General features: G+C 39.9%; 2 protein-coding genes across 5 annotated transcripts in view; one reads left to right on the top strand and one right to left on the bottom strand.

Moving 5' to 3' along the window:
- Positions 1 to 3,228, top strand: part of LOC137624476 (male-specific lethal 1 homolog) — a 56,258-nt gene extending 53,030 nt beyond the window's left edge. For both annotated transcript variants that reach the window (XM_068355248.1, XM_068355249.1), the window contains one exon: positions 2,079 to 3,228. In XM_068355248.1, coding sequence (XP_068211349.1) covers positions 2,079 to 2,148 — 70 coding nt within the window. In that variant the 3' untranslated portion in view covers positions 2,149 to 3,228. The remainder of the gene's footprint in view (positions 1 to 2,078) is intronic.
- Positions 3,229 to 3,953: 725 nt separating this feature from the next.
- Cdk1 (Cyclin-dependent kinase 1) overlaps positions 3,954 to 24,238 on the bottom strand; it is a 65,391-nt gene continuing 45,106 nt past the window's right edge. For 2 of the 3 annotated variants that reach the window (XM_068355250.1, XM_068355253.1), the window contains exons 5-7: positions 22,984 to 23,147; positions 15,899 to 16,040; positions 4,399 to 5,073 (exon numbers count right to left, since the gene is read on the bottom strand). In XM_068355250.1, coding sequence (XP_068211351.1) covers positions 4,969 to 5,073; positions 15,899 to 16,040; positions 22,984 to 23,147 — 411 coding nt within the window. In that variant the 3' untranslated portion in view covers positions 4,399 to 4,968. Of the gene's footprint in view, positions 4,173 to 4,398; positions 5,074 to 15,898; positions 16,041 to 22,983; positions 23,148 to 24,238 lie in introns of those variants that run through there. The other variant, XM_068355252.1, reaches the window with a different exon arrangement.

Consider the following 24,238-nt stretch of genomic DNA (forward strand, 5'->3'; position numbering starts at 1 on the left):
AAGACTGTGGAGCATAAAGGTCTATTTAATATATACTTTGCAATGTGGAACCATTCTGATTAACTTTTTTATATATGAAGATGTAATTGAGTAGGCAAAATTCTTAAGAATTCTTTTAGAATGACTCCTCCAGGGAACAAAGTGCATTTACCACCCAAGTTAACACAGCTTCAATGAAGCAAAGCAGGAATTACTTGTCACATTTCTTTACAAAAGCACATGAAAGTGTGAAGTATTGACTATCAACTTTTTTTTTAGCATATATTAAACCCCCTTCAAATTGTTGGCATATATATTCCCTCTCTGGTACTTAGCCAGAGAAGAGCTTCCTATGAGAAAAGAAAACTTCTTTCATACCGAAGAGGTGTCTTGTTTGTAATGAAGTAAGACAGTCACTGCCCTTAGACTTCAGCTCTGGACTTTCCCTTGGTCTGTCATTGCTTGAATTCAGGTTTTATTATTCTCATAATCATCCTGTCCATCTTCTGTGTTCCCTGTGTCGATCCAGCATGGTTTTTATTCCCTCCAGTAAGAAGAATCCTCATGAACAACTCCAAATGTCTACTACCCCTCTTTATATGGTCTTCCAACGCAAGAGCTCTTGTCCCACCCATATGTGGGCGATCTTAATTGTACTAAACTGTTAGGATATACTGTACCTGTGGATTCTGGCTCTTCCGTCATGGAAAATCCTCAAGACTTGTGTTCTAATATTCAGGCTTTTTCTACCTGGTTGTTGAACCCTCAACTGAAAGTCAGATTTTTATATAGTATAGTGAGCAATTTGTATTAATGAAATAAAAGGGATTAGCTCGAGAATTGGTATTTATTTTGAATTTGGTATGTTAGGGAATTGGTTGTCTTGAGATTTTACTAATGGTAAAAGATATAGTAAATGAGTAGTTTTCTATACACTAATTGAGTAATTATCTGTAATAAATTTTTTGTACTCTATGGATAGGCGAGAATGACCATGAATGGGAGGTAAATCAGTTGTTGTTTGCGGATGATACTGTACTGGTAGCAGACACAGAAGAGAAGCTTGACCGACTAGTGACAGAATTTGGAAGGGTGTGTGAGAGAAGGAAGTTGAGAGTTAATGTGGGTAAGAGTAAGGTTATGAGATGTACAAGAAGGGAAGGTGGTGCAAGGTTGAATGTCATGTTGAATGGAGAGTTACTTGAGGAGGTGGATCAGTTTAAGTACTTGGGGTCTGTTGTTGCTGTTGTTGCAGCAAATGGTGGAGTGGAAGCAGATGTACGTCAGAGTGTGAATGAAGGTTGCAAAGTGTTGGGGGCAGTTAAGGGAGTAGTAAAAAAATAGAGGGTTGGGCATGAATGTAAAGAGAGTTCTATATGAGAAAGTGATTGTACCAACTGTGATGTATGGATCGGAGTTGTGGGGAATGAAAGTGATGGACAGACAGAAATTGAATGTGTTTGAGATGAAGTGTCTGAGGAGTATGGCTGGTGTATCTCGAGTTGATAGGGTTAGGAACGAAGTGGTGAGGGAGAGAACGGGTGTAAGAAATGAGTTAGCGGCTAGAGTGGATATGAATGTGTTGAGGTGGTTTGGCCATGTTGAGAGAATGGAAAATGGCTGTCTGCTAAAGAAGGTGATGAATGCAAGAGTTGATGGGAGAAGTACAAGAGGAAGGCCAAGGTTTGGGTGGATGGATGGTGTGAAGAAAGCTCTGGGTGATTGGAGGATAGATGTGAGAGGCAAGAGAGCATGCTAGAAATAGGAGTGAATGGTGAGCGATTGTGACGCAGTTCCGGTAGGCCCTGCTGCTTCCTCTGGTGCCTTAGATGACCGCGGAGGTAGCAGCAGTAGGGGATTCAGCATTATGAAGCTTCATCTGTGGTGGATAATGTGGGAGGTTGGGCTGTGGCACCCTAGCAGTACCAGCTGAACTCGGTTGAGTCCCTGGTTAGGCTGGAGGAACGTAGAGAGTAGAGGTCCCCTTTTTTGTTTTGTTTCATTTGTTGATGTCGGCTACCCCCCAAAATTGGGGGAAGTGCCTTTGGTATATGTATGTATGTACTCTATGGATAAAAATAACTTTATTTAATTTTCAGGGAATTTACAATTCCATGGTTGACTGGACACGGACTTGAGGGAGTTTCAACAAGAAGAAGAAAGCGATGATAGACAAACTTAATTTGTGAAAGGTAAATGGTTTAAACCCACCACAAATATCTGTGCTAGTGTTATAGATTTTTAGAATCCTGTAGATGTAGTATAGCTCATTTTGTCTGGGTGCTATATGGCAAAATAAATTTTACATCAAGCTATAGCTACTGATTGATTTGTGGATTGGTTAATTTTCTTAGCTAATTCAATTCCCTCAGTAAACTTCCACATATCTTTTTTTTTTTAGGGGGAGGGAAGGGGAGAGGATCATATTTACTCTTAAGCTGACTTAAAGAGCATAAGCAACTGTTAAAGTTTTCCTTTTGGTAAAACTATAAATGAATGTTAATGCAAAGAAATTCTTCTAAAGAAGTTCTGACATCACTTCTTCCTGCCTTAGTCCCTGAAGGGAGTTTTAGACGTCAATTGATTAATAGCAATCACAGGTTCAACTTACTGGCCACTACTATCATAATTTCTCAATGAGGATAGGTTTATGAATATATGCTATTAGTGGCTAGAGAACCACATCTTGTCATATGAATGAATGTGTACAGACATTAGGAAACATATTCCTGGATAGTGCAGTTTACTTATAGACTATCGTGCGTCTCACTAGGAAACTTTTAAAACTCTCAGCACATTTTGTATAGAATCTAATGTGATCTGTACAAAAACAATTGTTGACTCATATTGTGTCATGTAAAGTTATGCCTTTCCAACAAAGCTTTTGAAAGGGAAGCTGATTTGGAGTGTATAGTTCTTCCCATGTATTTTTCTTTTTCATTTTTGTGTATTCGTGCCCTTACAGTATTCCTTTATGGATAACGATAGTTAATTTTTATTTTCATTATTTCAAGTCATTATTATGTAAAAGATAATACTGATTTGCTATGAAAGTTGCAAATTTTCTGTTTTACTAGTAATACTTCGTTATGTTTCATGGAAATATAGTTTTGTGCTAAATTTTCTTATTGAATAAAACTTATATCTCAAACAGCTAAGTATTGTATATATTGAAACGTATTCTGTGATAACGAAAAGAATAGTTTTATTGTAAATGCAGTCAATTGATATTCTAAGATTTTTTTTTTTTTTTATAAAATGTATATCCATTATTGACATTTTGTCATTGTGCTAAAATATGAAATACACCAAAGGAAATAATTAATGTACAAGAATTTAAGTTGTTAAGTATTATTTTTTTTTGTGTGTCAATAGCTCATGTTAAACCAACTTGCAGTAAGCTCTAATCTCCATAACAAAATAGACCACCCTAATATAAGTCTGTGAATGCTCTCTAGCTTCTTAATGTGACAGTAAAGTAAATAATTTAGGCAACCATTAAGCATTTGATTTGTTCACAAGTAGTATTTTACATGTTTACAGGTAAATGACGTGCTCATTTCAGTTATGTGTAGATTAGCATTAGCAGATCATAGTCCAAGGAGATGAGCTTTTACTGCTTTGTGTGTTCTGTATTTTCTTAATGTCCTACCTAATGAAGATACCACATTCGCAGTTTGTCACAACATTATTTTTAGTGGTTTGTTGAGTTCTTTCCAGTATACCAAAGTTGGGTACTCTTATTTCCAATCTTTAGATACATACTGTCTTGTACTACTTTCTTTGTTGATGTTATTAGCAGGTTGTTTAAATTGTTCATTTGGTCCTATGAATTAAATTTATTGTGGAATAACTTTCATAGGTGTTTATATATCACTGACAATTTCAAGATCTTTTCCTGACCCAAAACTAGTTTTTGTTTGAAATTTTGTAAATAGTTATCGTCTTTTCTTGGGAAAATAAGTTCTTAGTTATGATAGCTATACTTTAAATCTTGTATGATGATAATAAAATTATATTTCATACAATTTTCAGATACTTGTCCTTGAATTTAAAAATTGTTCAAACACGGATGTGTAAATAATTTTAAGCCATGATATCCTTTTCAAGTTGAAATGGTCAGATGCTAGAAAGTCTAATTAAACTTCTGGATTATTTGGACCTCAAGCCAATCTATGCAGATACAGAGCAACCTGAAATATTTTAATGCAAAGATGTTAGATTCAACTGTACTCAGGCTTGCACAATCTGACCCAAGGGAAACTACTAATGTAACAAACAAACAAAAAAAATGTTTGTACCTACAAATGGTTGCATTTTCATTCAAATAATGTGTCCTGCTTTTTGCTTTCAATCTATCGTTTGTAAAATACTGCTTACATTATCATAAAACCTACATTAAGGGATTTCAAAATAGGATTTCTAAATATATATTTATTAAAAATTCTTAAACTATTAGTCACTTTAACATGGTTTCATGACACCCACAAGAATAGACAGACAACAATAATTCTGAAAATAAAAGCAATCAAATTTAAAACTACCATAAATTTTGCTGCAAGTACAGTAATAAAAACGAGATATATCTTACATACTTAATCTATAAAACAATGCAATGTGACTAATTGTTTTGTATGTGATAAAGCGTTAGAAACATTTTTGTCAAAACTAAAGGTAATTGGCGACTATTTTTTATGGAATTTTAAATAGCCAAATTGACAACCATAAAAAAACCTTTGTAAATAAGAGAAAAAGACTGAACAATAATTTGTAAATTTATATGTTAGTTTTAATTTTCCAAATACAATATAGCTATGGATTATGGTATAATAAAAGGAAATTTCCGGCTATTACCTTGTAGTTTTATGGAAGAACAAATAAAAGAATGTTACCTTTCAGTAATTTTCTTTCAAATGAATAGCAAAAGAAAGAAAGTTGTTTAAGAAACTAAATTAAATATTGAATCACAGTAACTGAAAAGCTCTGCACCTAATTGGGAGCTGGAAGAGTAGATTTATCCAAATCATCAAAGTATGGATGATCAAGTGCTTCCTTAGCAGTTATTCTTCGGGTTGGGTCATAGATCAACGTTTTCTGAAAATAGAATTTTGAGACATAAGACAGTATTTAAAAAATATAATTAACTAAATAGAATCCTTTACCTCTAAAGCTTTGAAAAATATATAGAATTTGGGTTATATAACATGGCATTGGGGACAGCAAGCCCATTCACACTCAAGTTGAAAATTTTAATTAAAGTTTGGACATCTGGATGGAAGAAAGGAAACAAAAACGGCAGTAAAGTACGAGTAAAGATCTCTGGTTTCTATAGTTAGATAAAATATAAATTACATATTTGTCATGTTCTACCACAAATACAAACTCTTCACTCTTTAGTCAGTGAAGTCCCTTCAAATGGCTTGAGCTTTTTGACCACGGACCACTGCATCTAAGCAAGATAATGAAGGGGATGAGTATCCTGACACCTCGTAAGCCAATGGCCTCCTGACAATACCAGTGGGTTGCTGAACCATTCAAAGTGATTATGAATGTTAGAATGTAACTGATTTATATGGTCTATGTACAATTCACAAGTTTGTGAGCATACACCAAAGAGACCAGATGTCCCAACTCCCCCTCGTAAGGAGACTGGGGATGTAACCGGGAATATAAAAAGAGATCCAGCTGATATTGTCTTCTGATGCTGTGCCCCGAGAGAGGAAACTGGAATATAAGAAAAAGGGCCAATTAATTCCTTTTCATTCATCTCAGGCAAACACTGTAACCAGTCATTTCTCTTTCATTTATCCCAGGCTAACACCACAACCTCTGCTAATAGTCTTTAGAGGAGCCAAGATGATAATCAACTCGCTGAGTAGCTACCCCAGAGCCTATCGACATAAGGTCCTGTGTGGAAATCTTGTGATTAGTGAAGGTTGATTATTCTACACCTACATTAGTAGTACCTGCAACATGGAAAAGTTCTTCAAACTGCCCCTGTTGACAAGATAATGCATGATTCGTGGGCGTTCTTGAGTTCGTCTTAGTAGTGCTCTTGCAGGACACAAAATCAGACGACCAGGATCGTCAGTTCTGAATTTGTGTAGCAACAAACTCCAGAATGAAGCTGACCTTAGCTTGCCCACATTCCCAGGACGTTAAAGCAAGAAAAATCTTTTTCGAGTTAGATCACTGTTCAAAGCCTCAATGACTTGTAAGTGCTCCAGATAACATTCCCAAAAGATGGTCTCAAACACCGCATGAGTATGGACTTCCCTACCGAGCAGGAAATAGCAACCCATCTCTGTCTAAAGACTTGGTTTGAGGCTGAACGATAGCCTTTATTGACAAGACTGAGCAGTTTTCCTCTAGGAGGAAATGGGTATTTATTTCACAATTGGGGATAACGTAGTTCTGAGCAGGATTCCCCTCCTCTCACAATGCTGACCACAAAAGATTGCCAACTTTGGCTGGTAGATGAGCTAATCATATCATCTGTTTCGCTACTAGTTACGAAAACCCTCTCGCAGTGAGAAGATGCTGAATACCGTCTAGGCATGAAGTCACAGGGATCCCATTATTTGATTGTAAATCTAAACGTGGTTGGTGTAGCAAGTCATGAGGAAAAAGCTCCTTCGGAACTCATGTCAGCAGCAGAAAGCAGGTCGGGATACCATTCTGCATGTAGCTATAACAGCCGACTATCCACGTCATGAATAGGTTAGTTATGGGTCTTAACCCTAATGAGGAATTTCCTGTCGGCCCACGAAAGTTGGAAGGGGGCCTGAAGAGCTACCTATGGGTCTGGTACTGGTGAGCAGTACACCAAAAATTCCCAGTTGAGGGACATCGAGAACAGGTATATCTCGGTGAGCCCCACAAACTCGACACTTCGTTTGCTTCCAAGGGTTCAAGGACCCCTAAGAACCAGCTACCTGAGACTTCCTGCTCAGTTTGACTGCCCTTGCAGCATTTTGATGGCTAGTTACAAAGTTGCTGTGAAATAAAACCAACTTGTTTGCCTAGATATGACCCAAACGGAGCTCTTAAAAAGCCAGGCCAATTTCTTTCAACTCCAGGAGTTTTATGTGGATTTGCCATTCTGATTCGCCACAGCTTGGAGGCCATGTGCTGCAGCAGGTGGATGCTGTCCACCCCTCTTTAGATGTATCCATGAGTTATCAACTCTGGAGTGAAAGAAAGATCTACCTTCTGAGAAGCTTTGGATCTAAGATCCAACAATTCAGATCCCCCCTTACCATGAGCCCAGGCTACAGGAAGCTGAGGGATCGCTTGTTCCAAGAAATATTCTCCAGGTTTTCCCCTTTGGTGCTGATATCCAGGCTATCTGCGACCCAAGGTCGCCAAGTGTTGAGAGATCACTTGTGTGGAGTACACTTCCCAGTGAAAGGCTAGCTTTCACCTTTGGCACTGCGATCCAGGCTCGCTCAGACTGAATTGCGTTGTGAGAAGGATGAGTGTTCCAGGCTTGCTAGCGCTAGAATCACATTGAGAGCTCGCTTGCATTAAGCAACGTCTTATGTGAAAGGCTAGCTTTCACCTTTGGCACCACGATCCATGCTCACTTGAGCCTGAATTTTTTGTCGCAAGGAGGTGAGAGATTGCTAGTACAAACAAAACTCTCACGTGAAAGAAAACTTTCACCCTTGCGCCACGATCCAGGGTCGGAGAGAGATTGTATCTGGTGTGAGCCTGGGCAGCAAGGCATTAAGAGATCACTTGTTTCAGACAAATCTCTCAGTTAAAATTCTAGCGTTCACCTTTGGTACCGCAATCCAGGATTGCTGCAGCCTGAATTACGTTGCAAGGAATAAAGAGATCGCTGTTTTCAAGCAAACCTGTAGGGTGAAAAATAGATCTCACTTTTGGTGCTGTGATACAAGCTCCCTGGAGTTAGCTTAAATCGCATTACAAGGCGGTGAAAGGAAGCTTTCAACCTGAAGGGCAGCAATTCAAGCTCGTTACAGCTTGAATCATGGTGTGAGTTTTGCTCTCAGGGGGTTGAGATTCCTTGCAATAAGCAAAATTTCACAAATGAAAGAAAAACTTTCACTTTTGGATAGCTAGAGCTTGAATTATGTTGCGAGGAGGTGAGGGATCATTTGCATAATGCAAATTCTCGAGTAAAAGGCTAGCTTTCACCTTTGATACTAAAAGTCACTGTGACAGCTCCCAGGATTGCCTAGTGCTTCCGAGCAGCCTGGATAGAAAAACTACGAGGTTAGGACAGCATGTTATGCTAATGGCTGTGACTGCTGAAAACCCCAAAGGGTCAGTGGATTCAAAGGGAGAAATAGGCAAGCATATATCAAGGTTAAGTATACAGTTAACCCTCGTTTATCGCGGTAGATAGGTTCCAGACGCGGCCGCGATAGGTGAAAATCCGCGAAGTAGTGACACCATATTTACCTATTTATTCAACATGTATATTCAGACTTTTAAAACCTTCCCTTGTACGTAGTACTGTTAACAAACTACCCTTTAATGTACAGAACACTTAATGCATGTACTACAGTACCCTAAACTAAAACAGGCACAAATATTAAAGGCGTTTCCTAAACACGCTAAAAAGCACGTTAAAAAATGGCAACCAATGTTTTGTTTACATTTATCTCTGATCATAATGAAGAAACAAACTGGAGGTAGAGCTTTGCTTATTACCAAGACATATTTCCCATACTATTCCCTTAGAACTACATCACATCTTCCTACTTTATATATATATATATATATATATATATATATATATATATATATATATATATATATATATATATATATATATATATATATATTTTATATGTATACACATACATACCTACATATATACATACATACATATATATGTTACTGTATATATATGGGTTATGGAAAAAATCCGCGAAGTGGTGAATCCGCGATGGTCGAACCGCGAAGTAGCGAGGGTTCACTGTAACTTCCAATTGAGAAAGGTAGCGAACCTCACATATCAGTGATGAAGTTGCTAGGACGCACATTGCTTTCATGTGTCCGCCAACAGATTGGCAAACGCACATGGAATAGATTTCCTCTCTAGAGGATTTCTGATCTTAACACTTCAGAGAAGTCAAATTCCAAGAAAAGAAAGGTAAAGGTAAGCCCCTGGCAACAGTTGCACACCTTTAACCAACCTAAAGAATTAATGGAATCCTGAGTCTAATCAAGTCTCCAAATCGGGAAAAAAATCCCCAAGACGCACGTGTCAACAGGAACAAATCCCAAGAGTAAAGTTTAATTTGTCAGGCAAATACGAATCACTGCAGATCTAAAGAAGGATGTAGGAGAGAAGCTGAATAGATCTGAGTCAATCGATTACCAAAGGCTTGGGAATAACAAAACTTTAATGAAATTCTGGGATAATCAAACAGAGGACTAAGTATCAATACTATGGTGTAAAAAGATATTTGACAAACTGAGCACTTAGTACACAAACGCAGAATTTAAAAGAACCAGGGTTGCCAAACTAAGAGAAATCAACAGTTTTTATGAGTTTAAAAAACTTATCTTGAATCTCATTAATAGTTAACTACTTTGATATAACTTCAAGAGTTGAAATGCATTCAATTTGATTCCATCCAAAAAGATATAAACTAATATGAGAAGGAAGAGTACAGAGCATTCATGACTCAGAACCTGGAAGGATAAATGGCCTCCCAGCTAGGCCTAGGACAACTGGCCACAGCCACCTTGCCATTAGCATATATTAATTTTTTTTAAAATACGGAACGATGAATATATGTATGAGCAATTACAGTATATTTAGTCATGAAATGTTTGCAAAAAGGTTTTCTGGAAATAAAGAAAAATAAATGGTAAATTTTATCAAACAGTTGAATTGCCAACATAAAAATAATGCTTAAAGTCACATATTTTTTGCAGAGATTTTCTGAATTATCGTCATCATTGTTATCATTATTGGCAGTTCTTTCCCCAGACAGCCTCTACATTGTTTATTATGCTTTCAGAAGGATAAAATCACTGGCTACAACAACACATGCATTCATTCCACAGCATCTACAAGGTTTACAACACTTCCAGAATGCTCAAATTACTGGCATTTTATTCCTCAGGCTGATTTTATGTTTATGAAATGAACAATGTTTTAAATAAGGAAGTGCCACTAATTTGACCATTCTGGAAGCTTTGTAGAGGCTGTACAGTGAGTGCATGTGATTTTCTAGCCAGTGATTTTATTCTTCTAAAATCGTTATAAACAATGTAAAGGCTGTCTGATGAAAGAACTGCCAATAATAATAATATTTCATAAAATCTCTTTGCAAAAATGTGTGGTTCTTTAAATATTACAGTATTTTTATTTCAATAATTCAAATGATTAATAAAATTTACTATTTATGTATTTTTTTTTAATTACAGAAAACCTTTTTGTAAATACTTTGACTAAATATAAATTTGAATAATTTATTCATCAATCCATATTTGGAAAAAAAAAAAATATTGATGTATGCTAGGGGCAAGGTGGCTGCAGGGAGTTGGCCACTGCTGACAGTTGTCCCATTCCCCTCCCAGCTACCAGTTTGTGACCATTTTGCCCACGTCTGCCCTAGAAGCCAACTTCACTTAACCACTCGTGGCCCTCTTCATCATCTTTGTTTGGAACAAGGACCTAAACGTTAGAAATCTTGCATTCAACTTTCTTACATATCCACAAAGCTGAAAAAAAATCAGCATTTGTGGATTAATTTGAACATGGAATTGGTGGATATTTAACCACAAATGGATAGTTTTGTGGATTTGTGAAAAAAGCTACATACTGAATATGCAAAAAGTTGAAATAAAATGGATATATTTTCCAAGGTTTGTCATTCTCTTGGTTCTTGATAGACCTCTCTGTGATGAATATTTTATCATTCTAATTATTCTTGATTCAGGGAAACTTAGCTTTTTTAATGGATCAAAGGGCTAAGGACAGTCCATCAGGTGTTCACCAGAATGATAGCCCCCATCTCTATATGGTTAAGAATACTGGGACCAAGAGTTCTTTTGTACCTGGCTAATCTTAAGCGATTCATTGAAGAGGATTCAAGTTCAACATGTCTGGTTGTTGGATTCGTTGAGTCATAGTCAATTTCAAGAAGTCCTGAGACGGTCGTCAGCCGCTGTGTACCAGGCTAAATGGGCTACCTTGACGAAGTCGTGCGTCGTAAAGAACATCAAGCCGTTGAAAGCCTCCATCCCGGAGATAGCTGACTTCCTAGTCTATCTCAGGGATGAGGTAAATATGTCCATCCCAGCCATTAAAGGAGTCCGAGCCGCCCTAGGACAAGTCTTCCTCCTGAAGGGCATTAACCTAGGTTCCTCCAGACACATCTCGATGCTCATCAAGAGCTTCGAGCAATCATGCCCCCATCAAGCAGTTAGAGTGCCCCAGTGGGACGTGGCTAGGGTCCTTAAGATGCTGTCAGAACCTCCCTTCGAACCCCTAAAGGACATCTTGGACAAGGAGCTCACCCTCAAGACAGTTTTTCTGTTAGCACTGGCATCAGCAAAACGGGTAGCGGAGCTTCATGGACTTTCATACGAGGTGTCACACTCGAAGGGCTGGCTTGAAGCTACCTTCAGGTTCGTACCATCCTTCGTGGCCAAGACCCAGAACCCAGTAGTCTGGGACCCCAAGTTTGAAGGATTCTCTGTGCCGGCAATCACACGTTCAGACAACCCAAAGGACTTGCGGCTGTGCCCTGTCAGAGCAGTACGGAAGTACTTTGAGAGGACAACCAGACTTAGACCCGAAATCAAGAGTCTGTTCGTTTCTACAGGATCAGTAAAGAAACCAGTCTCCAAAAACACGATCCCCTTCTGGCTACGGCAGGTGATCATGAGAGCCTACAGTAGTGTAGGGATTCCTATTCCGGGTAAGCCTAGACCCCATGACATCAGAGGTCTGAGTACTTCGTTGGCCTTTGAGAAGAACATGGCAGTCAGTCAAATCCTGCGGGCGGGTACTTGGGCCAATCAGTCAACCTTCACAGATCACTCCTTGAAGGAATGCTCGAGGAGGTCCTTGGACGGATTCTCTCTCGGTCCCGTCATTTCAGCGCTTCAAAAGATTTAAAGGTGTAGCCTCAGGGAAAACACGGGCAGTAAGTCCAAGAGAGACAGGTTCCTTCCTTACTCCCACCCTGTTCCCTTATTACCTTCCCTGAAATGACACTGAAATCCTTTAACTACCATGGGATACATCGTCAGTGAATGGATACGTCTCCAAGGATTTTTACAGAGGTGAGTTACTTAGACACTAAGATAGTTTTTTGGGTAGTTTTCTCTCGGAGGGTCAGCAGAACCTAGCCTAGGTTCCCTCTTTTCTGTCCTCATCACGGTCTCTGGGTCCTGTGGTACACTCCCACCTCCTAAGGTATAAGTCTCCTAAGAAAGTAGTTCGAGGTAAGTACTCCGTTTTGGAACAAATCACAAATTTTAAGTAATTTGTATGTTTCCTAACAGTACTTACCTCGAACTACTTTCGGGTTATGGCCCGCCCATCCTACCCCGAGTGCCTTACAGGACTTAATAGAAACCTATCTGTCAAAACTTACTGGAGATCGAGACCTGAGCAAGCATGCTCTCTGACCCCGGGTCTTCTCTGGGCTCGTATCACTCCGCCAGAGATTACCCCGCATAGAAAACGGGAGTAGGGTAAACTACACAAAATTCTGGTCGGATGGGAGGAGATCCCAGATACTCGTAAGAAAGTAGTTCGAGGTAAGTACTGTTAGGAAAAATACAAATTACTTAAAATTTGTGATTTTTTTCCTGTGCCAAATCCTTTAGCTTGGAAGGTACATCCAACGTTACAAGACTGATCAAATCGGGATTTATTAACCTTCCCTGTTAGCCATGATTCAGCCGGTGTTATGCAAGTTCAGGATCTTAGTGATCAGCAAGATGACATTGATAGTTCATTTCTGGCCACAGAAGGAATGGTTCACAGATCTGTGGTCGATGTCATCTGAGCATCCCATAAGGTTACCGTAGTCATTATTCTGCTCAAAAAGCCAATATCAAAGGTGATACATCCAAACCTATCCATGCTACACCTGAAACAGAGAGTTTTCGAATACCTGGATCTTTTAACCTCCCCTCTGATCACCTACTGGTGATCAGTAGGATGACATTTATAGTTCCTTTCTGGACACAGAAGGAATGGTTCACAGATCTGTGGCTGATGTCCTCCGAGCATCCCAGAAGGTTACCGTACGATCATTATCTCCTCAAAAAAAAAAAAAAAAAAAAAAAAAAAAAAAAAAAAAAAAAAAAAAAAAAAAAAACAAAGGTGATAGATCCAAATCCATCCATGCTGCACCTGAGACAGAGGGTTTTTAAATCCCTTCAGACTCTCTATAAGTTCTAAAAGACAATCTACCAATAACATATGTCATAGATAATAGAGTTTATTTTGATTGGTGCAAATCTAGGAATCTGTCAAAGACTAGGACTAGCTTGCATAATAGTTAAATATTTATGGTTCCCTTTTTTATAAGAAACATTTGATTTTTAAAGATTTAAAGGCTGCTCATGAATGGCAGATGCAAAGGTCAGTGACATTTCCTAGAGACTGACCATATACACATATGGTAAGCACCCAAGCCCACTCTCTCCCTAAGCTAGGACCAAGGAGTGCCATGCAATGGCTGCTGATGACTCAGCAGACAAACCTATAGGCTCCCCCAAAACCCCCATCCTTAGCTCACAAGGATGGTGAGGTACTCCCATCCTTAACTCAAAAGGATGGTGAGGTTGCAGCGACCAAAGGTACTAACAAGTTTAAGCGGGCCTCAAACCCCAGTCTGGCGATCATCAGGCAAGAATGTAACCAACAGACTTAATTCTGCCCACAAACATCTTGGATTGGATCTGCCTGTTTCAGATCGTTTAGTATTGAAAGGCCTCAATTTGGAAGTAGCTTTACAATTTTCAAAAAAGGACAAAATTTGAACTATTGAAAAAGCTATCTCTTAAGGATATCCCAATCAAAACACTGTTCCTGCAGGTGTTAGCTCTTTCATATGCCTTCTCTAAAACTGGATTAAGGCATTTCAGCAGAAAATAGTTTTCAGGGTCCGGTAAGGAGCCATACAGTTTTATTTGGACAAAACGAAAGGTATTAGAAGTGTCCCTAATTTGTCTTGTAGGATATGCCGTACGGTTTTATTTGGACAAAACGAAAGGTATTAAAGGTAGTGTCTCTAATTTGTTTTGTAGGATTAAAGTCCCTAATTGCCCATTGACCAAAAATGCTATGCCTTTCCTTGTTAAAAATATGGTGACAGAATCTTGCAAGGAATTATATCCAAAAATAATAAAAGGCATGAAAGTGAAGGTACATATTAAGAGTGCAGCAACTTCTCTTAACTGTCACAGAAATCTTTCTTTGGAAAGTTTTAACAGCAGCTCTACTCTACAATAAGACTGTTTTCACCAAGCAATATCTTAATGAATAAATGGTTTGCTTATGAAGACTACTGGGCTCTTAGCCCCATATTGGCTGCAGGGCATGTGGTCTAAGTAACTTCAAGTTCAGTTAATTTACTACTCCTTTATATATGAATATAATAGATTGTCTTTAATATTCAATTGAGAGTCAATCAGAAGTGTCACTTAGATCAAAAGTAACATTTACAGACAATCTAGTCCAATAATTTTAGAATATCTTTAGCAGATAATCTGGCACCCCTATTTCAAACCATTTTTCAGAAGTAATCTAGACCAAATTAGTAATCCTTAACCTTGGCGCATACAGTACCTTGTACTTAAAATTGTCCCTCTTTCCTCAAATTGTACCCAACCAATGGCAGTGAGGAAATCAGAAATATAATCACCCAGAGAGGTTCATAGAAATAAATAGAATTCTAACCATAAATTTCTTATTTGTATACTTACCTGATGTTCATATACATGCCCATCCACCTCACCAACAACTCATAGTATCAAGAGGTAGGAATAATTTTGACTTCGAAACTGAAGAGGACAAAGTTCTGAGCTTCTCACCACTTATTGTTAGAAGGTCCATTCATCCGTTAAGGAAATGTATTGAGCTTCCAAGGAAGAAGCAATATGAACATCATGCAAGTATTATCAAAATTGAATTATGGTTTCCCTGATATAATGCTGATTTTGGTCTTATTTTGAGAATAATTATACATTACAGCATTTAAAATTTAAAACAGATTAGTTACAATGATGCAGTGAAGTTAAGAACAGCAATTTTTTTTTTTGCTTTTCATAAATAACTAAACATTTTAACAATGGTAAAATCATGAATTTTTTCTCAATGAAAAGTCAAGACATTTATGCTTCTTCTTTATCTGAAAAAACCTAGCTATTTGTACAAAATATTTAGGGTAGAATTAACTCATTTTGATACTGTGATGTGAAAAAAATCATGAAAATTCTGTTTCTTTCTTGCATGACATTAGTGGAACCACAAAGAGTTAAATCAAATATTCCAACTTCTTTGGGTAATGAAGAAAGTGAAAGTATGTGCACATTTGAAAGACTTATCCAAAATTTATGCATATACTGTACAGCACAGTATTCCTAATCATAGAAAATTACACAATAGGAAGTTATGGGACACACTTGGCAATTTACACTGATAATTCTAATCCGGCGTTGGTATGATTTGCTATGAAACTACCTAACAAAAAATAATACACCACCAGTAAAACTAGAATGAATTAACCTATTAATATGATTAAATGTGCATACCATGATAATCCTACAAGATCTAGGGTAACATACAAAATTAACAAAATCTTAAATGTGAAAGTAATTGTAGGCTCTAAATTTCTTTACATTTTGTCTTTTCATAACCTTAGCTTACTTTAATCATATTTGATGCATTAATCCGAACTGTACTTACCGATAACAGGTCAAGCTCATCTGTATTCATCTGCTTAACTGAATTAGCCAAATTATAGTCAGTCCATTTTGGGAAATTTGCCTTATAGTCCTGTAGTTGTGTTACTCCGGGCCAGTTATCTTCAGTAGGTGTAGTTAAGGTCCTAAAAAATTAAGGTATAATTTGTAATTGCATGGCAAATGTTGAAAACAGCCCAGCAAGATGGTAGATATTCATTCAAGTCCACAATTAAAACTAAATTAGAATTCAGAAAGACAAAACATTCAAACACAACACATGACGCTATCATTAACCTGGCTTAAGGAACTCCTTTTAAGAACTACTATCAATGAAAGAAAAACATAGAAATAAATTACCCACAAGATTACCTAATAATGTCGATTATGATAAAATTTATTTTAATACTCATCTAATGTTCATAATTTTTCTCTTAGAGTCTGGTTTAAATTACTTTAGACCATAAAAATCACAAATTTTAAAAATAAACATAGGAGTAGGATTTCAGAAAGATGAAAACACGGTGGTTAAGATTTTACGAGATGCCGATAGTTAAGAGGCGGGTGGTGCAAAAGAGACACATACCCCAGAACTCAATAAGTAACCTCTTTGACCTTCACCTAGGAATTGTGGGGTGGATGAGGTGGGTAATTAAGTTATAGGAGTCAGGCTTGTATAGTTAGAAAAAATCAAAAATTTTAAGTAATTTTCATTTTTCCTAACATACTTACCGAGAACTACTTTCTTAGGAGTTACCTGTAATCTCCTCTCTACCGACCAGAGTTTTGTGTAGTACTGTATACCCTATACCCGTTTTCTATGGAGGGCTAACCCGGGAGTGAGAGAACGTGCCCCGAGGGTAGCCTTTGAGCTAGGTCGAGGTCCGCTTGGGTCCCGTGAGTCAGTAAGTTCCTCGGATGTTGCAAAAAGTCCCTGCAAGGGCAGAAAGGCACTCGGGGAAGGAAGGGAGGGCCATTACCCGAAAGTAGTTCTCGGTAAGTATGTTAGGAAAAATAAAAATTACTTAAAATTTTTGATTTGTTCCAACACGAATACTTACCTCGAACTACTTTCTTAGGAGACTTACACTTTAGGAGGTGGGAGTGACTTCCTGACCTTCAGACCCAGCAAGCGGACGCCAAGAAGCCTAGATATGAACTAGGTTCTAAAACAAAACAAACTGGGAAAACGGACGGTAGGGTAAACTACACAAAGAGCTCACGTTAGTGTCTAAGTACTCACCCTTTGAAAAATTCTTCTGATGCTGAGTCCAGTAATACAGTTGCAGAGACGTGTTCTTCAATGGTCACATAAGTGTGGTTATCTCCGACAGGGATAGGAAACGGGGATTAGGGTGAAAAGGAACGAACCTGTGTCTCCTGGTTTTGCTATCCACGATTGTGCCTGGGGCTTCACCGTTAAATCACTTGGAGCGCGGAGATGACTGTCCCAATGGAGAACCCGTCTAAGGACCTTCTTGAGTAATCCTTGAGGTAATGGGAAGTAAAGGTCGACTGGTTCGACCAGGTGCCCGCTCGAAGGATCTGGCCCACTGCCATGTTCTTCTCAAAGGCTAAGGAAGTGCTCAGACCTCTGATGTCATGGGGCTTGGGAGTGCCTGGCAAGGCTAGTCCCTCCTCCTTGTAGGCCCTGGCAATAACTTATCTCAACCAAAAGGAAATGGTATTCTTCGATACCTGCTTCTTTGTAACACCTGTGGAGACGAAAAGGCTCTTGATGCCTGGCCGGAGATGTGCAGTCCTCTCAAGGTATTTTCTAATGGCACGGACAGGGCATAACCTCAAATCCTCAGGATTCCCAGTCCTAGGAATAGCTGGCAGAGAGAACCCCTCGAATTTAGGATCCCAGACTGTTGGGTTCTGGGTTTTCGCCACGAACGAAGGGACGAACTTGAAAGAGATCTCTTTCCACCCCTTCGAATGAGAGATGTCATAAGACAGCCCATGGATCTCACCTACCCTTTTCGCAGAGGCCAAGGCCAACAAAAAGACTGTCTTGAGAGTGAGATCCCTGTCTACAATATCCTTCATTGGTTCGAACGGGGGGCTACTTAACATCTTCAGGACCCTAGCTAAGTCCCACTGAGGCACCCTAACAGTTTGAGGGGGGCAGGACTGTTCAAAACTACTGACAAGCATAGAGATGTGTCTAGAGGAACCCAGGTCGATGTCCTTCAGAAGGAAGACTTGACCCAAGGCTGCTCGTACTCCTTTTATAGCTGGGATTGACATCCCTATCTCGTCCCTGAGATATACTAGAAAGTCTGCGATATCTGAGGGGTTTTATGCGCTTCGAAGCGCACCACTTCGTGAAAGAGGCCCACTTCGCTTGGTAGACCGCTGCCGACGACCTTCTCAGGTATCGCGACATCCTCTTAGCCGTTCCTGACGAATATCCTTCCTTCTTCAGGAGTCGCTCGATAGTCTCCAGGCGTGAAGGCGTAGAGACTGTGGGTTGTCGTGGAACCTGAGAAAGTGTGGCTGTTGTAGAAGATCTGACCTGTCGGGGAGTGGCCACGGAGGATGGCTCGTCAGGTCTTTTAGGTCTGCGAACCACTCTCTTTCTGGCCACCAGGGCGCTACCAAAGTCATCCTTAAGTTTCGGGCAGCCCTTACTCTGTTGAGCACTTGCCTGATCAACATGAAGGGGGGAAAAGCGTACACGTTTAGGTTGTCCCACTTGTGCTGAAAGGCATCCTCCAAGGCTGCCTTTGGGTCTGGGACAGGAGAACAATACACGGGAAGTTGCGCGTTCAGCTTGGTTGCAAAGAGGTCCATCACCAGGGAACCCCAACGTTGAATGATGAGCCTGGCTACTTCTGGGAGGAGGGACCATTCTGTTCCTACTATCTGACCCATCCTGCTGAGACCGTCGGCTAGGACGTTCTTTTTCCCGGGGATGAACCTTGCCAATAACACTATCTGGTTCGCTTCCGCCCAATCTAGGATCTCTAGGGCGAGATCGCACAACTCCCTTGATTTTAAGCCTCCCTGCTTCTTTATGTACGCTACCACTGTGGCATTGTCGCACATCAACGCCACAGTGTTTCCCCTTAGTAGATCGATGAAGTGCAGGCAAGCTTTCTGGACTGCTTTCAACTCTAGGACATTGATGTGTAGGCCTTTCTCCCCGTCCATCCAGGTTCCTCTCGCCGTCCCGTTGAGGAGATGGGCTCCCCATCCCTGGTTGGAGGCGTCTGTGAATAGGAGCAACTCGGGAGGTTCTGTCGCGAAGGGCATCCCCTTGAGCGAGTTCGACCGGCAATGCCACCATTCCAGGGAGGGTATTGTGTTTGGTAGGACTGGGATTAATTTCTGGTGCGAGTCCAGTTGGCTCCAGAAGCTCTTCAGGTTCCATTGGACGGCCCTGAGTCTGTGTCTCCCCTGGGGAACCAGTTTCTCCAACGACACCAGATGACCTATTAGCCTTTGCCAGTCCTTCGCCCTCCTGGGTTGCCCCGACATGAAAGGAAGAAGGATCTTCATAAGATTGCTTATCCTATCCTCCGACGGAAAAGCTTTCACTAGTAGGGAATCCAATGTCATCCCCAAGTAGGTCATTCTGGTGGAGGGAGATAGGTTCGATTTTTCTGGGTTGATCATGATACCCAGACCCTTGCAAAACTGGAGAAGTTTTATACCCTGCTCCTTCAAAACGTCCTCCGAGGAGGAAAGGAGCAACCAGTCGTTCAGGTACCGGATGAGGCGAATGCCCCGCTCGTGAGCCCACACCAAGACTGTCGTGAAGACACTCGTGAATACCTGGGGAGCTGTCGACAACCCGAAGCAGAGGGTCTTGAATTGCAGGATCTGGGTACCCCATTTCACCCGGAGAAACTTCCAACTTGAGGGATGGACCGGGATTTGGAAGTATGCGTACTTGAGGTCTATGGTCATCATGTAGTCTTTCTCCCTCAAGGACAGCAAGACTGACTTCGGAGTGTCCATTTTGAAATCTGTCTTTCGCACAAACTTGTTGAGAGCTGACAGGTCTGTCACCGGTCTCCAAACCCTCCCCCCCCCCCCCCACTTACCGTGGAGTCTAACTTACCCTGGGCGTCGCCAGCTGCCGAAGAACCTGAAACACAGGCCCACGAAGCGGGCGAAGAAACAGGCACAACATTACTACACCATAAGGGGTCGTCGGAGGAAACGTGCCCCCCAAGCACAAGGGCAGAGTCTCCAGAACCCCCCGACACAGCACTACCAGGCCCCCCACCAGCCTGAGAAGTCCCAGCAACCCCCACTTCACACACATTAGAGTCCTGGGGAAGAACCCTCGGCTCTTTCCCCGCAACGGACTTACCTCGTCCCCTACTCTGGGTAGGGGAAGTCGAGACAGAAGCCCCGTCGGACCGTCCACTGGGCGACGGTAGCGGCGAAGAGATGCTAGATTTGCTGGGCGAACGTTTCGACGACTTCTTTTTCTTAGTGACGTATCGCACCCACTGTATCTCACTCCAACTAACACACTCAATGCACGTATCCGATGGCGAGCACATCCTGCCCCTACAGGAAGAGCAAAGGGAGTGAGGGTCTACTTCGGGCTTGGAGAGGAACGCTCCACACGACTTTCCGGCTCTAGGCCCAGGACAACGGCGGATCTGCTCCATAGCACACAACCACAAGGCACAGGAACGAAGGGAATCAAAGGGATACACTTGGGAAGCACAAGGCAGGGTAGTGAACATGCAAGAACACAAGGGATAAGCACAAAGCTACCACGCGGGACACACGAGGCGGACACAAAGGGTCAAGAGAGACGAGAGCGACGTGAGAGTATGGTATCACGTCGCGACCAGAGAACTTACTGACTCACGGGACCCAAGCGGACCTCGACCTAGCTCAAAGGCTATCCTCGGGGCACGTTCTCTCACTCCCGGGTTAGCCCTCCATAGAAAACGGGTATAGGGTATACTACACAAAACTCTGGTCGGTAGAGAGGAGATTACAGGTAACTCCTAAGAAAGTAGTTCGAGGTAAGTATTCGTGTTGGAACAAATAACTTTTTAAAATTTGTGCTTTGTTCCTACAAGCATACAAATCCTTGTCTTTTATATCATTAGGAAGAGCCTAAGATCAAAAAGAGGGAAGAAAGTGTTTCTGTGTATTATTATTATGATTATCATTACTTGCCAAGCTATAACCCTAGTTGGAAAAGCAGGATGCTATTAAGACACTTCCAATATAGAACTCACTTGCTTTGTACACTTAGCCACAAAATTCACTAAGGCTGATGCAGCTTAGGAAGAACCATCTGAAATAGCTTCATTTAAACAAATTAGGCAATGCAAAATAAGATCAAGTTCCTGATGAACTGGAAGTTCCTTCCATTAAGTACCACTTGGAAGAAAGATTATATATGTATATTCCCTACTTTATCAATAAACCTTTCTTTAGTCTATTAGCTCAAGCAGCCTATATTTAAAGATTTTCTTTAGTTTACATCAACAATGGGTGCAAGAGAAATAAATATTTAATGACATGGTTAGGCAATTGAATGGTTTACAATATAAATCACAGATTGTTTCAAAGGGAAAAAAGGTTTATCACTATACGGTACCCGAATGAAAAACTTTTCTTTGTAATTAGGATCACTTATTGACTATTAAAAATTTGGGGAAACTGCTGAGTATACTGTAAGTAGTCTTAGAGGTACCACCAGGAGAGAACTTATTTGGATATCTTCCAGAAATAAGTTTCAATGATTAGAGTAAAGCTCTTCTACCCTATTACTCTCATGTTCATCTTCCCAGCCCGGTAACTTCTCTAAAGGGTAACTACAAGTTCTCCCTTTTGCTTACTTCTGATGGTAGCCTATGTGCTTCCACTCAGCAAGGGACTCATTTCAGTAAAAGAATTACCAGCACCTATGTTAACACCACTTGAAAAAATGATATGTGCTAGCAGTACATAGGATCAACCTCACTCTTAATGATTCAATGGTTCAGCTGCCTAAAATTTATCTTTCCTGTTCTACATGAACCGTGTGAAATTTCACACAATTAATATAGGTAAAAAGTGGTTGATAATGAGTGCCTACTCCAATGAGCATGGGGATACAGTATTAGGATCCAGTCTACCACCTCAGCCTTCTATCTCAGAATCCGGTGGCCATAAAGAGCAGACCAGATCACAGAAATGTGAAGTTTCAAAATAGAAGGACCTGAAGTAACTCAAGTAAAAAGCTCACGCCGAGGCAACCGACTTCGTCAACTTTGCGAACAACCAGAGCCCTTATTGAATGGTGCACTAGAACTGCTTTGCAAAATTGAGGAGTTAGTTTATGGTTTGAAATGACTGGTAATCTTAGAATTACTGTCTTTACCCAAAGACAGTGTTCTTGTTAGATTGAAAAATAAATGCAAAAGGAGTAAAAATCTTATGAAGCTCATTATTATCAAACTCCAAAAGCTCAATAATAGCTGGAGGCATTTTTATACTACTAGCTTAGCCTTCTCCACATTTTCCCTAAAATAAAGATTTAGTTTCCTTTCACATTCATTATTCTAAACATGATCAGCTGTTATTGAACATTCTCCATAAGATAAACAAGAAGCGATCAAATTTTTGACAATCAGAAAGGGAATGAGGATAATAATCTCCCAGAAATAACTACATTGAAAAAATCTCACAGGAATTACTAAAAAAATTCAGATGACATTTCTTATTGTTAATAAGTTAAATCACAATAATAATCTTGAGAGCGTCACATTAAAACAGTGCAAGGTCAACGAAAAGACTGTAAAGACAAGAGGGCTGTTGTGTACTGAAGCCAAGATTATTGCCACTGACTTCCAGATTATCTCAATATTGTAATAGAGGCCTAAGCCTATTAAAAGGAAAGCAAATATGACATTTTTAGTTTCAAGGTACACAATGATGAAAACTAGGGTTTAAGAGAGAAGCATTATGAACATCAGGGGTGCTTCCTAAAAATTATATATTATCAATATTGCATAAATACTGTATCTCACCAAACAGGCATTCTGTACTATTTTTAAAGCAATATTAAATGTTGCTTCAATCAAAAAACAAAACAATGAAATTTAATGACAACAAACTTACCTGAAAATCCTAAAAAGTTGGTCGATTTCTGAATCACCATGGAAGAGAGGGCGCTTTGTTACCATCTCTGCAAAGATGCACCCTAAGGACCAAATGTCAACAGGACAAGAATATCGGGAGGACCCAAGGAGAACTTCAGGTGCACGGTACCATAAAGTCACAACCTATGAAAAAATTTAATTTCAATAACAACACAGGAATTTTGATAATACAATATTTCTATACTTGTCTGATAATCATATTGCTTCTCTCTGGAAGCTCAGGTTTATCAGTGCTTACCCTCAAATCCAAAAAATTTACAATTTTATTTCCTTTTAATACACTTAAACCTTTACCAATTACTGACAATAACCAATGGCTTGGAAACTAATTAAGGTGTACTGTACATATAAAGTTAATATACACTTCAGTATCAGCAAGTGTTGCTAGATAGAAACAACAATGTTTTGTTATTACTGAATATATTACCCCTATGTATAAGTGTGGCGATGACTTGCGTTATGTACATTAGTTTTACCGTGTATGTGAGGCAAAAAGGACAGCGAACCTGAGGTGGGGTCAGGGATTGGGTCATTCATATGAAGAGAATAAGAAGTTTTGGAAAGAAGTGAAGAGAGTAAGGAAGGCTGGTTCAAGAATTAAAGAGACAGTGAAAGATAGAAATGGAAGGTTGTTAAAAGGAGAGGAGGCAAGGAAAAGGTGGGCGGAATATTTTGAAAGTTTACTGAATTTTGAGGATAATAGGGAGGCAGATATAATTGCTGTTGCAGGTGTTGAAGAGCCGGTGATGGGAGATGAGAATGAGAAAGAGATTACAAGAGAGGAAGTGAGGAGAGGAGCACTAGATGAAATGAGAGTAGGAAAAGCATCTGGTATGGATGGTGTGAGAGCGGAGATGTTGAAGGAAGGGTGTGTGATTGTACTTGAATGGTTGGTGAGATTATTCAATGTGTGTTTTGTGTTGTCAATGGTACGATTAGATTGGGTTTGTGCATGTATTGTACCACTATATAAGGGTAAGGGAGATGTGCATGAGTGTTGTAATTCAAGGGGTATTAGTTCGTTGAGTGTAGTTGGAAAAGTGTATGGTAGAGTACTGATTAATAGGATTAAGGATAAAACTGAGAATGCAATCTTAGAAGTACAGGGTGGTTTTAGAAGAGGTAGGGGTTGTATGAATCAAATTTTTACAGTTAGGCAGATATGCAAGAAATATTTAGCTAAAGGTAAGGAGGTGTATGTTGCGTTTCTGGAT

The sequence above is a fragment of the Palaemon carinicauda genome, chromosome 31 (assembly GCF_036898095.1).
Source record: "Palaemon carinicauda isolate YSFRI2023 chromosome 31, ASM3689809v2, whole genome shotgun sequence".
Lineage (NCBI taxonomy): Eukaryota > Metazoa > Arthropoda > Malacostraca > Decapoda > Palaemonidae > Palaemon > Palaemon carinicauda.